Source organism: Camarhynchus parvulus, chromosome 4A, assembly GCF_901933205.1.
Source record: "Camarhynchus parvulus chromosome 4A, STF_HiC, whole genome shotgun sequence".
NCBI classification, from domain to species: Eukaryota; Metazoa; Chordata; class Aves; order Passeriformes; family Thraupidae; genus Camarhynchus; species Camarhynchus parvulus.
This window is the reverse complement of record NC_044600.1, coordinates 18,759,851-18,776,266: the sequence shown is the minus strand read 5'-3', so window position 1 is coordinate 18,776,266 and position 16,416 is coordinate 18,759,851. Positions and strand designations below refer to the sequence as shown.

The following is a 16,416-nucleotide window of genomic DNA, read 5'->3' as shown; positions in this document are numbered from 1 at the left end:
GCGGCCGGAAACACGTCGAGGCCGGGCCGGGCCGGGCGGGGCCGAGCGAGGCCCGGGAGCGCCGGTGAGCGCGGGGGGCCGGGGCGGCCCGGAGCCCCAGCTGGGCCGGGCTGGGGAGTTCGGGTGCGGGGGTTCCGGCCGGGCACAGCCCCGGCCCCGCGGGCCGCAGGCGCTGCCGGCGGGAGGAGGCCGCGCTCGGCACCGGGAGCGGGGCACGGGCACGGGGTGCGCGGCGGGTGACCGGGGATTACCGGGTGTTGTTGGCGTGTCACGGGAGAGCTGCGGGCCTGGTGCTGGTGTGCTGTTGGTGTGGTACTGGGGTGTTATTGATGTGGTACTGGTGTGTTATTGATGTGTTACTGGCATGTTATTAGTGTGGTACTGGCCTGTTACCGGGGGTGTTACCGGCATCACTGTGTTACTGGGGGTTATTGCTGCGTTACTGGGATGTTACTGGTGGGTTATTGCCGTGTTACTGGTGGGTTATTGCTGTGTTACTGGTGGGTTATTGCCGTGTTATTGAGATATTACTGGGGGGTTATTGCCGTGTTACTGGGTATTACTGGGGTGTTATTGCCGTGTTACTGGGATATTACTGGTGGGTTATTGCTGTGTTACTGGGATATTACTGGAGGGTTATTTCCGTGTTACTGGATATTACTGGAGGGTTATTGCCGTGTTACTGGGATATTACTGGGGGGTTATTGCCGTGTTACTGGGATGTTACTGAGGGGTTATTGCCATGTTACTGGGATGTTACTGGTGGGTTATTGCCGTGTTACTGGGATATTACTGGTGGGTTATTGCCGTGTTACTGGGATGTTATAAATATTACTGGCGTGTTATTAGTGTACTGCTGGCCTGTTACTGGGGGTATTACCAGCATGTTACTGGGGTATTACTGGGGTGTTATATCACTGTGTTACTGGGGTATTACTGGGGTGTTATATCACTGTGTTACTGGGGTGTTATATCACTGTGTTACTGGGGTATTACTGGGGTGTTATATCACTGTGTTACTGGGGTGTTATTGCCGTGTTACCAGCCTGTTACTGGGGCTGGTACCAGTATGTTGTTGGGATGTTATTAGTGTGTTACGGGCCTATTATTGGGGTATTATTGGCGTGTTACTTGCTTGTTACTGTGGTGTTACCGGTGTATTACCAGCGTGTTATTGAGGTGTTACTGGTGTGTCTGGGGGTGGACGGCGTTGTGGATGTAGCACTGCATGGATTAATTAGTTAACTAATTAATGAACCACAGGTGTGCTGGCGGGGGGTGCAGGGAGGCTGGAGGGAGTCGGGCCCTGCTCCCAGGGAGCAGCCACAGGATGACAGGATGTGGCTGTGCCAGGGAGAGTCACGGGGGATATTGGGAACATTCTGGCCTGGACAGGGCTGTCCAGCCTGGCACAGCTGCCCAGGGCAGTGGTGGAGTGCCCGTCCCTGCAGGGATTTCAAAGCTGTGTGGATGTGGCACTTGGGGACATGGGTTGGGGTGGCCTTGGCAGTGCTGGGGGATGGTTGGACTTGGTGCTCTTGCAGGGCTTTTCCAACCTCAACAATTCCCTGATTCCATGCTTTGGGCTGCATGTGTTCCCTTTTGAGAGCTGCTTACTCAATCACCGTGGTATTGTGTGTCCTTACTCCCCTGCAATGCTGCCTCTGGGAAAGGTGGTGGGGCTGGAAGAGCACGGGGATTGATTTCCTTGGTGATTTGTTTCTCTAGTGATGCAGTGGGGGCACCTGAAGTAAATTCTGTGTGCAGAAGGGAGGCTGAACTTGGGATAAGTTGGAGGACAAATGTTACAATTCTCAGGTTCAAAATGAACAGGAGAGCCCCAGGACTTCACGGTGGAATATTCTGTAATGAAATAATGATTTTTCCAGCTGCCCAGCAGAGGTTAAAGGGAAGCTCGGGCTGCTTTCTGCTGAGCTCACCCTGCTCAAACGATCTCTTTATTGCAGCAGTTTGCAACTCCCTGGGTTGCAACACCTCCCCTTGTTCCCTTGTTCTGTGCTCAAACGGCAGCGTGGTGCCCTTTGCTTTCTGTTAAGAGGATTTCTGCAAGTGCAGGCAGGGACCTTCAGTGGCTCACTGGCACTAAGCTGGGAATCTTCTGGGCCAGAAGAGTGGCTGGAAAACAGTAAATCATCCTTACAGGAGTTCTGAACATCATGCTGGGACTGAGCTGTTCCTTAAGAGATTTTTCTGTGCCTTCTTTCTATGCCCTTGCATTGGGAGGGGATTGTTCCCTGTGAGGGTGGGCAGGCCCTGGCACAGGTGCCCAGAGCAGCTGGGGCTGCCCCTGGATCCCTGGCAGTGCCCAAGGCCAGGCTGGATGGGGCTTGGAGCAGCCTGGGACAGTGGGAGGTGTCCCTGCCATGGCAGGGGGTGGCACTGGATGGACTCTGAGGTCCCTTCCAACCCAAACCCTTCTGGGTTTCTAGGATCCCTCAGTTCAGTCCCCAGAGGGACCTCAGGCAGCAGCTCGTGCACCTTGCAGGGTCTTTTTGGAAGGTTTGGTCTTGGCTGCTTCCAGCTGTGTAATGTTGTAAGTTTAGATAGAAAAAAGCTCTGCAGAGTGGTTGATTTGAAGGAATTTCATTCCTGACTGCTGTAACTGCTGAGGAAGGACCTTCTGTGGCAGTTTAACAGATTTGTGTCACTAGCAGGAGTAACCCACGGCTGGCACAGGCTGCTCAGGGAGGAAAGTGCTCCTGGTTAATCTCTTCTACTTCATTTAACCCCTTCTGCTCAGAGCTGGGGCTGGTGTTCCTGCCAGGCACAGAGCTCCTGTGTCCTGAGCACAACGAGGGCCAGGAATCTGGGGAGTCAGGGCTGTGAACTCGGGGGGGTGAGGGTGTGAACCCAGGGAGGGAGAGCCAGGAACTCAGGGAATTGAGGACTGTGAGGTCCTACAGTGCCAGTGAGTGCCCCCTCACTGCTGCTGCTGAGGTGTCACCTCAGGTTCCACCAGTATCCACTGTTAAAAGAGCAGAGATTTGCAGGAATTGTCTAAACAGTTCCCAATGCTCAGCTGGGGCTGCATTTGTTCTGCTCAGGGCACTGAGGTGTCTGTGTGGGCTCTGTACCCTCAGTCTCAGCTGTCCTTGCAGGGCAAGGGGAGGGTTTGGGATGTGTTTTCTGCTACAGCTGCTTCTTTCTGTGGCTCCTGGGTGACTGCAGGAGCAGACAGTGGTTTCCTGGTGCTGGACACTCAGCTGATTGCTCAAGAGGTGTTTGTGATTCCAGGCTGTGCCCTGGTGTTGCTCCACAGGCCTGGGGCAGCCCTGGGCTGGCCAAAGCCTCTGTGTCCAGTGGCTCTGCAGGGACAGGAGGGTGCAGTGAACTCCCTGGGCTGAGTTAGCTCACAATCTTATTTAGGACAGGAGCATTTCGACCTGAAAATGAGCTGAAGTGGAGATTACTCAGAGCTGAAACACAAAGGGGTAAGCAATTCCTTGGAAGCTTCCTGCAGGAGCCAGCATCTCTGCCTGAAGAGCAGCCAAGGCAGAAACCAGACCCTACAAGTTTATGAGCATGAAAGAAAACTAAAACTTGGATAAATCACATGAAATGCTGCTCACAGCAGAGGGAAGGGCAACCCCCACAGCCAGAGCAGCTGGGGCTGCCCCTGGATCCCTGGCAGTGCCCAAGGCCAGGCTGGACACTGGGGCTTGGAGCAGCCTGGGACAGTGGGAGGTGTCCCTGCCATGGGGATGATCTTGGGGTCCCTTCCAGCCCCAACCATTCCATGGTTCTGTTCCCCTTGGCAGTGCTCCCAGGTGGTTGTGTGGAGTCTGTCCTGTGAGTAAATCCATGACTTTATCCTTTTCCCCTCCAATGCTGGGCTCAGATCTGTGAGAGGTTTGGAGATGCTCTGGTTGGTGCTGGCCAAGCCTGGATCTGTGGGGCTCAGCCTGCCCAGGTGAGCCCTGCTGGGGTGGTGGTTGGATCTCCCTTCATGGCCTGCTTAATCGAGAAGAGATCCCCAATTCTCACCAGGCAGTGCCAGGGGGATGGAAAATCTGGATCCAGAAGCCCAGGCAGCCCTGCTGCTCTGTGGCTGTTCCCAGAGAGCTCTCCTGGGGTTCAGGAGAGCTCTGTGATCGTGCACAGAACAGAGCAGGTAATAAGTAGGGCCTAAGTACAAAGTGAAAAATGAGATTTTTGGGTTTTGCAGGGTCCAAAGTCGTTCTAAGTCCTTGCTGAGCAGAAAAGAGGCTTATGGATGTGCAGGATGAGCAGGGCAGCTGGCCCAGCTGGGCTCTGACATGTGCTCCATGTGTTAGATCTGGCTCTGGCCCTAGACTAATGTGCTGATACTTGAGCTGATTAAGAGTGTCCCTTTCTGTGGCAGCAGGGATGCTTTTCCAGCTCTGGAGACTTAGGGAATCCCACAATGGTTTGGGTTGGGAATGGAGCTTGAAGCTCATCCAGTTCCAACTCCCAGCACCTTCTGCTACCCCAGGTGGCTCCGAGCCTCATCCAGCCTGGCCTTGGCCACTTCAGGGATCCAGGGGCAGCCCCAGCTGCTCTGGCTGTGGGGGTTACCGTTCCCTCTGCTGTGAGCAGCATTTCATGTGACTTTTCCAAGGTCTAGTTTTCTTTCATGCTCATAAACTTTTAGGGTCTGGTTTCTGCCTTGGCTGCTCTTCAGGCAGAGATGCTGGCTCCACAGCTTCTCTGGACAACTGGAGGCTTTGCCACCCTCACAGGGCACAGAGGTGATAAAAACCCTTCTTCTAGAGGGTTTTGTGTCATTGGAAGCAGAGCTAAAAGGGGAAATGAGAGAACTTTGTGGTTGTAGTGTTCTGGCTGAGTCCTGGCCATGCCCTGCTCCCTGTGCCAGGGACACTGTGCAGGTCCCTGTGCCAGGGGACACTGTGCAGGTCCTGCTCCCTGTGCCAGGGACACTGTGCAGGTCCCTGTGCCCGGGGACACTGTGCACATCCTGCTCCCCGTGCCAGGGACACTGTGCAGGTCCCTGTGCCCGGGGACACTGTGCACATCCTGCTCCCTGTGCCAGGGACACTGTGCAGGTCCTGCTCCCTGTGCCAGGGACACTGTGCAGGTCCTGCTCCCTGTGCCCAGGGACACTGTGCAGGCCCTGCTCCCTGTGCCAGGGGACACTGTGCAGGTCCTGCTCCCTGTGCCAGGGACACTGTGCAGGTCCTGCTCCCTGTGCCCAGGGATGCTGTGCAGGTCCCTGTGGCACCCTGCCGTGCCCCCAGTGCTGATGTGCCCCTGTTTTGTCCCCAGCAGGAGAGCAGCCATGGCCATCCTGTTTGCAGTGGTGGCGAGGGGCACCACCATCCTGGCCAAGCACGCCTGGTGTGGGGGCAACTTCCTGGAGGTCACCGAGCAGATCCTGGCCAAAATCCCATCTGAGAACAACAAACTGACCTATTCCCATGGCAAGTGAGTAACCCCCCTCCTTGGCTCTGGGGACTTGTGGGGATGCATGAGGGCAGGGACAAACTGGGTGTGTTTGGGGGTTTTTCTGTGATTCTGCAGGTTTTTTCCATCCAAATTCCCATTTGATGGAACGTGCCACCAGCTCAGTACGTACTTCTGTCCCCCAGAACTCTGCAGCATAACCAGGATTTGAGTTCAGCTCTAGCAGCAGCACAGGGCAGTTGATACAAAATCAAATTTTCCATTTTTATACAATCCCAAAGTGAGCTGGAGGGTGCCCAGGTGTGAAATCTTTGGAGTTTGGCTTCTGGAAGCTTCCCCTGGATTTTCTGAGGCTTGAACGTGGCTTTAGGTGAAACTGTCACCCTTCTTGGGGCTTTGAGAGAAGCTGTGCTCACTGATCACATCTTGAGCTGCCCCAGATCTAGTCTGCAGACAGAGGGGTTGCTCCCAGGATTTTCCCAGCTCTCTGAACCCTTGGTCAGTGTTGGTAGGACAGGGAGCAGAAGCTTCACCACCTGTGACTTCCTGCACATGGGAAGTGGGTGAGTCAATAGGAACAAACTAGAACAACTGTGGAAAAAACAGATTTAGAGGTGTTGGAGCCTATTCCAGCTCTTATTTTGGAATTGGCAGCATGGCTGGATCCTCTCTGGTGCCCAAGATGTTGTGGCAGAGCTGTTCTGAGGATACAGAACTGGACTGGGCTTCCCACATGCTCAGGAGCTCAGCCAGTCCCTTTGGGAGATGTTTGGGAGGCAGTGCCTGCTCTGGAGTCTGACACACCTTGGATGCTGCTGCTCTTCTCTCCTGCTGGAATTTTAAGGATAAATGTTAATATTTTAAGTTATTTCTTTAAAATAACTTTGCCTTGAGTGCTGTTCAGCCAAGTGAAAAGCTGAATTTCAGAAGTACTGTGGTGCATTTTTGGAGGTAACTGGGCAGAATGTGGGAGCTGTGAAGCTCAATGAGCACTTGGAGTTGTTCCTCCTGTCTGGAGCCTCCCAGGGATCCTCTGCTTCCCGGCCTATAGGCTGAAAAACTCCCTGAGTTCTGTCCAAGATAATTCATCCTGCTCTGAAACAGGAAAAACTTAAGTTTCTTTGAACTTTGAACTCCTTAAATTCATTTAATGAGTTCTTTGTGTTTTTAAGAACTTCTCTGTCTTTTGTGTAAATCTCCAAGGAAAAGCAGCCCTCTGGCATCAGGAATTCTTGGGTTTCTCTCTCTCTGCTCTTGGCCTCTCTGAGGAATCTACAGGGTGGTACCAGACAACTTTCACCTCACTCCTTCCAGGGGAGTTGTGGATGTGCAAGGATTTTTGAACTTTTTATAGGAACAGACCTTCAGGGCAGAGACCTGTGCCCCAGCCTCGCTTCCCTGGACATTTACCTTGGACATGTTTATCTGTGCCAGCTCCATAGAATAACTGGGATTTTCTCTTGCCAGCCCCCAAAGGCCCCACAGGCAGTATTGGCTTCTGGAAAATGAAATTCTGGAAATGTGGCAGCTTCCAATGACGTTTTGTTTGTTCCTTTCCATTCCCTGCAGTTACCTGTTCCATTACATCTGCCAGGACAGGATCATTTACCTGTGCATCACAGATGATGTGAGTATTGAGGCACAGCTACAGCCCTGGGAAATTGGGGAATTTTGGTTTGGATGTGGCAGTTATTAGTGAGGGCTGCTCTGAGGTGCCTTTTCTCCCACTGGAGCTGCTGTAACCTCAGTTACAGCTTTGAACTCCTCCCAGAGCTCAGATTGGAGTTGTGGGATGGTTTGGGTTGGGAGTGACCTTCAAAACCATCCATTCCAGCCCTGCCATGGGAGGGAGCTTCCAGTCCTGTGGGTTGGGAGTTCTGGGGTGAAGTTCTTGGCTTTGCCCAGTTTCTGTCTCAGTGCAGTGGGTTGGTGGTGCAGAGACCACTCCAGCTGCCAGTGGAATTTGCCTGGTGCTCCTGAATTCTGGGAGTGCTGCAGGGAATGCTCCCCCTGAGTGCAGGAGTGGAGCCGGCCCAGCCCTGGGGCTGCCAGTGCCACAGGCAGAGCTGGAGCTGCAGCCCCAGCCCTGCAGCTGCTGTTGCTGAGTGTGTGTGCTCTCTGCTGCCAGGACTTTGAGCGCTCCCGAGCCTTCACGTTCCTGAACGAGATCAAGAAGCGGTTCCAGACCACGTACGGCTCGCGGGCGCAGACCGCCCTGCCCTACGCCATGAACAGCGAGTTCTCCTCGGTGCTGGCTGCACAGCTGGTGAGGCCCTGAGCTCCCTGCCAGCCCAGCCTCCCCAGAGAGCCCCCTCGGGTGGCCTTTGGGGGTGTCTTGGTTTGGAAAGCCAGGTGTTTGCTGAGGAAGGCAGGAGCCTCCCCTGACATGGAAAATGTAAACCCCCTCCCTCCAAATTGCTATAAATTTTAAATTAAGGGGCTCTCAGGTAAAAAATAAGGGAGCAGGAATAACAGTTCTTTAATAGGGAAGAAAATAAAAAGATAAAATAAACAATGCAGTAAACTAAAACAATGCTGACAGAGTCAGAACCCAACCTGATGTGATGGTGTTCACAGGGGTCTGAGGATGAGGGAAGAGACGAGGATCTGACTCCATGTTTCAGAAGGCTGATTTATTCTTTTATGATATATATTATATTAAAACTATACTAAAAGAATAGAAGAAAAGATTTCATCAGAAAGCTAGCTAAGAATAGAAAAAGAAAGAATGATGATCAAAGCTTGTGTCTGGGACAGAGTCCAAGCCTGCTGACTGTGATTGGCCATTAATTAGAAACAACCACATGAGACCAATCACAGATCCACCTGTTGCATTCCACAGCAGCAGATAATCATTGTTCACATTTTGTTCTTGAAGCTTCTCAGCTTCTCAAGAGAAAAAATCTTAAAGAAAAGATTTTTCAAAAAATATCATAGCTACATTCTGACACACGCTGTGGGTCAGGGTGTTGGCAGCAGTCCCATTGGAAATGTGGTTGCAGCCCTCCTGCAGTGTCAGGTGTGGTTCTATTGGAGCAGGGATCCTATAGAAGGGTGGAGTTTTCCCCTGAAGGTCCAGGGGAAGAGGCAGCTGCTGTTCCTCTGGGGAATCCAGTGGAGAAGTCGTGCTGGTGTTCCAGAATCTCCAGATTATATCCAGGTAGGAATGCTTGGCTCCTCCCTCTGGGCTCACATCTCCCAGTGGGATGCTGTAGTTCTTATCAGCCATGCAGGGACATTCAATGGCCTCTTATCAGCAGATGTCTGCCCAGAGGGAGGAGTGGGTGTGGGAGAGATAAGGAAAACTGCCCACTGAACAGAAGACAACTTCCACAGAGATGGCAAATAGGATACAATCTGCTTGGCAATCCAGGACAGGGGGGTTTGAGATGTCCCTTGGATTCAAGAGGAGGTGTCCTGGGAATGGTGGCTTTAGGGCTGTCCCCAGCCTGTGGTCTGTGTCCCCAGGCCCTCAGAGCTCTGCCGGGGCTGTTCTCCAGGGAGGGCTTGGCTCTTTTGCTGTTTATCCCATGGAAGGGCCAGGTTTGGGGGTGTCACAGCAGGAGGGGCCCTTTGTGGGCACAGCAGAACCCTCCCCAGTGTAGGACTTGTGGAGCAGTCCCAGCTGGACCAGTTGTGTGGTGGCTGCAGGCTGAGGCCAGGGCTCTGAGGGAGGATTTGCACCTGTGCTGCTCCTGCCTGAAGTTTGCACTGGAATTTGGGGCTGGTGCAGGTTGTTTGGAGTAGGGAGAGTCACAGGAGTTCATTCCAGGAGCTTCTCCTTGCCTTCCACAGCAGGGGGAGAGCAAGGAATAGCAATGCCAGTGCATATTGAATAGGATTAACTTCCTGTGCCTGAGAAAGGAGCTTTGCCTCCAGGCTTTGCTGTGTGGGGACTGAAACTGCCCAAAGTGCTGACTCATCACTTCATAAGCTCTTCAGGGCTGGAATAAGCTGGAATTGCCTTATCAGAAAAGCCAGGCTGTCTTTGGAGCCATGGGGCTGATATTCCTCTAAAATCCCAACCTTTCCATCTCCCTGAGCCCAGGAGGAGCTGCCTGCCTGAGCTTTTCCACATTGCTGCGATGCAGGATCAGCTGGGGGCAGTTCAGTGCTGACAGAGCCCTTCCCTCCCCTGGTCCCATGGGATGTGAGGCTGACATTCCCTGCTGGCATGTTCTCCAGGAGGTTCCTGTGTGAGGCAGAGATCCAGCCCCAGCTCAAGTGCAGCACTCAGATAATCCTGGAGAGGGAGGCCGTGCTTCCAGTAAAACCAGTGCCCAGCTTTGACTGTGGCCAGCCTGAAACCTCCTGGCAATCTCCCCTTGAGGAGAAGGTGGAGGTGGAGGAGCTGCTGGGTTTGGTGCTGTCACCACGAGTTGTGACTGCCCAGGTGGGGGTGGCAGTGTCAGACTGGCTCCCTGTGCTGTGAGAAATTGAACTCTTAACCAGAAGAAAATCAGGATTTAAGCAGCTATGTGGGTGGTCATGGAGCAGAGCTGTTGTGATGTGAACAGTGACTGAAATCCCTGCAGGAACAGCAGAGCTCAGTTCCCTGGTGCTCACTGGGCCTGACTGATCCTGCAGCACTCAGGCTCCTTTAGCTGCTGTTGGCTCGTGCTGCTCTCACCCACCCCGAGCTGTGCAGTCACCAGAGGATCCCTGGGATCCCCAAACCGGGGGCACAGTCTGAGAGAAGTCCCTGTCACTTGTGAAGGGAATGGAGGGGGTGGGATGGCAGGAATGGTGCTCAGCATAAACACCAGAGGGGCTGGCAGCAGCAGAGCTGCCAGTGAGGGCTCAGCTGTACCCAGGAGGTGACAGGAATGGCTCTGGGACATGGGATGGCTCCTGGCTCTCCATTCCTTTGGGGAGAGCAGTCAGGCCACTCAGACTGGCGACCTTCAACATCTGGTGTGCTGTTCCCAAACTGTTGGCTTCTTGAGGCTCCTGTTTTCCCTGGCTCCTGTTTTCCCTGGCTTCTGTTTTCCCTGGCTCCTGGGTTTTGAGGCTCCTGTTTTCCCTGATTTTTGGTTTTTGAGGCTCCTGTTTTCCCTGGCTCCTGGGTTTTGAGGCTCCTGTTTTCCCTGGCTCCTGGGTTTTGAGGCTCCTGTTTTCCCTGGCTCTTGGTTTTTGAGGCTCCTGTTTTCCCTGATTCCTGGTTTTTGAGGCTCCTGTTTTCCCTGATTCCTGGGTTTTGAGGTTCCTGTTTTCCCTGCCTGTTCTTGCAGGAATGTGGCCCCTGTTGACGGAGTGACCAAATTATTCTTTGTCTGCTTAAAAAGCCCAAAAGTTTCTCTCCTCAATTTAGTAAAAAGACACCTCATAAGACCTTTAAGGCTTCACCTCAGACCTAGAACTACCTAATTAGACAGAAGCCAAGAGGTCCTGCCTAAGTAATTCACTAAAAAAATAAAAGAAATAATCACTCTTATAGAGTATTGTAGAGTATTTGTACGCTTTTAACAAGAGTACAAACCTCTTACCCCTAAGTCAAGTTTTTCTCCGTAAGAAAAACTTGTTTATTTTGCCTTTTGTTATTTTATTTTGCCTTTTATTAAACCTTTTTCTGTTTCCAACACAACCTCAAAAACCATCCTACTAATTTTAAACCATTCCAAGTAGCAGAGCTATCTCAAGTGTAACAAATTCCTCTTAGAGCTCAGAAGAGCAAGCTCAAGGAGTACAACATGATGTTCTCTGTTGCAGAAATACCACTCGGAGAGCAAGGGCCCAGACCAGGTGGCAGAGACACAAGCCCAGATCGATGAACTCAAAGGGATCATGGTCCGGAACATAGGTACTGCTTCCCTGGGAAATGCTCTCTGCACCTGCTTTCATTTGGGGTTTGGCTGTTGCCAAGTCTGACCACTCAAAATAGAGGGTGAGATCTGGAATTGAGCAGAATTCAGTCCCAGAATGCAGCCTGTGTGATGTCAGGCTGTTCCCTAAGGCCCTGGTTATCCCAGGAAGGCTGGAAGCTGCAGCCAGGAGCTCTGACTTGGGTTTGGGTGTTGGGAGCAGCTTTCTGCCCTGGGGATTTCACCTTCAGAGCTGAATTTTTTGTCTCTTTTCTCCAGACCTTGTGGCACAAAGAGGAGAGAAGCTGGAGCTGCTGATTGATAAAACAGAGAATCTCGTGGATTCGGTGAGTCTGGGGAAGTCCTGGAAGTGGGGAAGTTGTGTCACTGCACAGGGAGGTGGGGACAGCTCCTGGAGACACTTAAAGGACACAGAGGAATTGAGACCTGCAGGGGATCCTTCCCCCTCCAAGCTGTTTCCCAGTTTGGGAAAGCTCCAGCTTCCCCCTGCTCCGTGTGCCACAGCCAGCCAAGGGTGACACATCCCTGTCCTCATCCCTTGTGCCCAGGGTGGGGAAAGCCCTCTGGTTATCTGCAGTGATGAGAAACATAAAATCACAATTTACACTTCCCTGGCAGCCTGGCTGAAGGCAGCTGGCTGCAAATAAACTGGAAAATGTGCATCTGTGGAGCTGTTCTGATACCAGCAGGGAAAGTGTGGCTGATTTAAAATTAAAAAAGCTCGAGTTGTTGCATCTAAATAATCTTTAAAGACTCTAGAGCTTCTTGGAGTGTTTCTGAGGAAGTGAAGACTAAAAAAAACCCAAATTAATGTAATTATAAAGCACAGTTATCTAGCAAAGTGCTGTGCACTCTGGAAGCTTTTTGTCTTTCCTTTGGGAATCCCTGGCCCTGGCTCAGCATCCTCCTCTGCAGCATCCTGGCTTGGTGCCCAGCTCCTGTGGCATCCAATCCTCGGGCTGGGAGAGTGCCAGGAGCTCCTGTGTGTGGCTGTGGGGATCCAAACATCCCTGAGCTGTCCCAGAGCCCTCCTGCTTTGGAGGGCAGCAGAGCTGCTTGGAGTTTATCCAGCAGGGAGCAGTCCTGGAGCTCCCAGGTGTTCAAACCTTCCCCTGCCCTCAGGTGGTGGCAGGGCTGAAAGCTCAGGTAAAGCTTTAGGGAAAGGGACTGGAATTCCTTCAGCAGCTGGGCTGAGCTCATGGAGGACCTGGCCCAGGGAGTGCAGGCTTTTGGAAAGCTCAGGGAGATGGAGGGATGGAACATCCTTCACTGGGAATGTCCCACAGCCCAGGAGGAAGCATCCCTGGAGATCCAGGGCTGGTGTTCCCCACCTTGGGAATGGGCCCCAAGGCAGAACTGCAGCTCTCAGGGATGCTGCAGCCTCAGGAGGGTGGTTTGTAGGAAAAGCTGGCACTGCCCAGTGGGATGAGCTGCTGGAGTGGCTGCTCCCAGGGGCAGGTGCATCCTGCCTGAGCTGTGTGGGAATGGGTGTGGGAATGGCTGCACTGACCCAGCCTGGGGGCTTTGGGGTCATTTGGTGCCCCAACCCTATTTTGAATGCATGAAATTGCAGTTTCAGAGAGGACACTTGGGATGGGACAAGCTTTCCATAACAGGTTACCCAGAGCAGCTGTGGCTGCCCCTTGGTCCCTGGCAGTGTCCCAGGCCAGGCTGGACACTGGGGCTTGGAGCAGCCTGGGAGGTGTCCCTGCCATGGCAGGGGTGGCACTGGATGAGCTTTAGATCCCTTCCAACCCAATCCATCCTGGGATTTCCCTTGTTTTCCCTTGCAGTCAGTCACTTTCAAAACCACCAGCAGGAACCTTGCCCGAGCCATGTGTATGAAGAACCTCAAGCTCACCATCGTCATCATCATCGTGTCCATTGTGAGTGTGGAGCCTGGAGCTGCTGTGCCAGGCTGAGCCCCTGGAAACTCCAAACCCATCACTGTCCTGGGATCTCTGTGTGCCCAGCTCTGCCTGGGAGGGCAGAACCAGGCCAGGGCCTCCTGATGGGCTGCTGTGAGGAGGGTGAAGGGCCTGGGCAATCAGTACTGCAGGGGGTGCCTGGGGGGCTCAGCCTGGAGAAGAGGAGGCTCAGGGGGGACCTTCTGGCTCTACAAGCACCTGGAAGGAGGTTGTGATGGGGTGGGGATTGGCCTCTTCTCCCAGGCAAGTGGGGAAATGGGCTCAGGTTGTACTGGGGGGGTTCAGGTTGGATATTAGGAGACATTCCTTCCCTGACAGCCCAGGGCAGTGCTGGGGTCACCATGGAGGGGTTCAGAAAATGAGTGGATGTGGCACTTTGGGACATGGTTTAGTGGATGTGGGGGGATTTGATCAAAGGTTGGACTCGATGATTGTGGAGGTCTTCTCCAACCTTTGTGACCCGCTGAGAGGAGATGGGGGCACCCTGTCCAGGAGCTGCCCCTGCTTGCCCCAGGAGCAGCTGAGGTGCCCTGCTTGAGCTGGGGTGGCTTTGGAGCTCTCAGTCCTGGTGGGATCTTGTTCTGTGACTCTGAGGTGGCTTTTTGGTGTGACAGTTCTCCTCCAGCTGTGAGGACTGTGGATGGAGCAACTGCAGGGTCAGGGTGGGAAGCACTTTGTCACCTCCATGGGGACTTCTCAGCTGCAGGGGTGTGGAGGGACAGGAGGGTGTTAGACAGGTTCTTCAAGGCTTTGACCACCTGGGGTTTCCATGTCTGTGCTGTGGCAGTCAGTGAATGCTGGGAATCCCTCATTCCCTGTGGCATTCTCGTTTTCCCTCCCCAGGTGATCATGTACATCATCCTGTCAGCTGCGTGTGGTGGGCTGGCCTGGCCAAGCTGTGTGCAGAAGTAACTGGAGCTGGAGCTGCTCACCAGGAGATGAAGCAGAGTGTGAAGAAGGAACCTCCAGAGTGACTCCTGCCCGTCACCACTGCCACCTTCCACCTCCCATCCCTCCAGGACTTCAGACTTTTTGCCTTATCACCCAGACAGACCCAGCTGGTCGCTGCTCTGCAGCTGTGACCTCAAGAGTGGGCTGGGTTAATTACTTGAAAGGATTTTTGTGTTCCTTTTGCTGTCCCAATGCCACCCCTGCAGAGGGTTCTGTGCATGCTGGCCCCGTGTCCGTGTGGCTTCCCCTGGCTGGGGACAGGAGTGGCTGCAGGTCTGCCCCCTGAGATGGAGCTGTCCCACAGAGGAGGTTCAGGGTGGGCTGAGCCAAACAAATGGGGACAGGTGGGTTTGGGGTTCCACAGAGCCTCTCCTGCACATCTGGGCACATCTGGTGGCTCCCAGTGCTGCACCATGGGGAGGTCACGGTGTCACCCTGGTAGGAACGAAAGGGGTCTGGGCTCTGTGCACTCACAGGTGGAGGTGCTGCTGCTGGGGGCACCTCCCTGTTCTGCAGTGATCCTGCAGGCAGGAGGAGGGTGTGGGGTCACCTCAGGGTGTGCAATGGCTGCCTCTTCATCCTCACTTCTTGCTCATCTCCCCCTGGGCTGGAGGCTGAACGGACACAGCAGCGGGGCCGGTTGGACACGGTTCAGGATCTGCTTCCTCACACATGATTTCTCCTGCTCTTCTTTGGAGGCTGGACTGCAATGAGTATAATTCTGGCACTGGCTACGGTGAATTTTTGGGGCCACTCTGGTTTGCTGAGGTGCCAGGGAGCTGCTGCTTGTGCTTCTCCTGGAAGGTGTGCACTGAAACTGGAGGACAGACAAGTGGTGGAGTTGGTGGCTGGTGACTTTCCCCAAGGTCTGAGGGAGAAAGGCTCTGCCAGAGGATGAATGTTCTCCTGTGGGAGTATTTCAAACCAAACCCAAGGCTGGTAACCAAATGCAGGCTCAGGGGTGCTGTTTCTGTGCCAGCTGCACATCTCCATCCCAAGCCAGGCCTGGCTGAGGAGCTGGAGCTGCTGGGGCCTGGGAAAGGGCTGGAGGCACTTCTGTCCTGGAGCTGAGGGGCTCCTTTCCCAGGGAAAAAATGGAAACACTTCAGGGGGGAAGGAATCTGCTTTTGGCCCAGGGAAGTCGAGGGATGGAAGGGGAGGCTTCTTTTGGTGCCTGACGTGGAGCATGGAGTTGGTGCCATGAGGTCCTGGTGACACTGGCAGGGTGGGGAGGTGGCTCTGCTGCTCCTTCCCATGTGGCACTGACCATGGAGCTTCCCAGCAGGGCCCAGGTAAAGAGTTACAGCCTCCTAGGAACAGTGGCTCCTTTGGCTTTGTCTTGTGCTAGGCTGAAGTTTCACCAAGGGTGATTGGATCTCGATATCCACAAAGTGCCAGTGGCCACTGGCACCTGCACCTCTTTCTGTTCTGAATGTGAAGTTGGAGCCCTCTCCCTGCAGCTCCTGCTCCTGCAGCCCCAGGTCCAGCTGTGCATGTTTTAGGGATCGTGCTGTATCATGTTCATTTGGATGATTTGTCTTATGTACAAACAATTTTTAAAGAAAATCCTTCCTTTCCTTCTCAAGGATGCACTGAGGCATTAGTGTAAAAAACCATTACCTTGATTTCAATAAAATTCCTGTACAGAAAGCAGAGTTCCATGGTTCTGTGGAACACCTACCTTAGGAATGCTCTGTGCTGATGCAGGGGGGGTTTGGAAGCAGGCTCGTGCTTGGGATGAGGGAGTTGGATTTTTTCTTGGACTTGCAGAAGTTGTTGGGAGTTGTTGATTGTTATCTCAGTTTGAGGCAAAGCTGCATTTTAATGGTATCAGCCAGGGCTTGGGATGATAGAGAATATTGGGAGCTGAAGTGAGATCACTTGGTGTGAGAACAGCTCAGAAAAACGAAAGGATAAAATTAAATTAACAGTTCCTGAGTGTGTTGGTTCTGTCAGAGCTGTGCTGTGTTCCCTTCTGAAGTGGGACAGCCTCTCCCAAGTGCCTGTCAGCATCAGGCCTGTACTGGAACACCTGGGAATCCAAACAAAATCCAACCTCAGCACCTTCCTGCTGATCTGCTGAGCCTGGAACTGCATCCAGGTCTGCATCTCCACAGGCAGCCAGGCTGGAAAACATGGAAACAATCCCACGTGCCTGAGTGGCTTTAACTGGGATGTGGCCTTCAACTAGTTAATAATATCTGACTCTTTCAGAAGTTTCTGTTCTTCACCTACTGTTACATGTCCGCGGAAGAGCAGCAGTGCTTGACTCGGGTGGGTGGAGAAAGGCAGTGCCTGGAAGATCCCCTTTG

At 53.3% G+C, this 16,416-nt stretch overlaps 1 protein-coding gene across 3 annotated transcripts; it reads left to right on the top strand.

Annotated features, from left to right (window-relative positions):
- Nucleotides 1–20: 20 nt before the first annotated feature.
- VAMP7 (vesicle associated membrane protein 7) lies at nt 21–15,754 on the top strand. Of its 3 annotated transcripts, none has more exons than XM_030967683.1 (8): nt 21–64; nt 5,266–5,424; nt 6,973–7,030; nt 7,532–7,669; nt 11,113–11,203; nt 11,484–11,551; nt 13,019–13,111; nt 13,997–15,754. In XM_030967683.1, the coding sequence occupies exons 2-8, from the start codon at nt 5,279–5,281 to the stop codon at nt 14,063–14,065; spliced, it is 663 nt and encodes a 220-aa protein (XP_030823543.1). In that variant the 5' UTR covers nt 21–64; nt 5,266–5,278; the 3' UTR covers nt 14,066–15,754. The 3 variants fall into 3 exon arrangements, with proteins under 3 accessions (XP_030823543.1, XP_030823545.1, XP_030823546.1); XM_030967685.1 differs by having other exon boundaries at nt 28–64; nt 5,269–5,424; XM_030967686.1 differs by lacking the exon at nt 21–64 and adding an exon at nt 155–225 and having other exon boundaries at nt 5,269–5,424.
- The last annotated feature ends 662 nt before the right edge of the window (nt 15,755–16,416 follow it).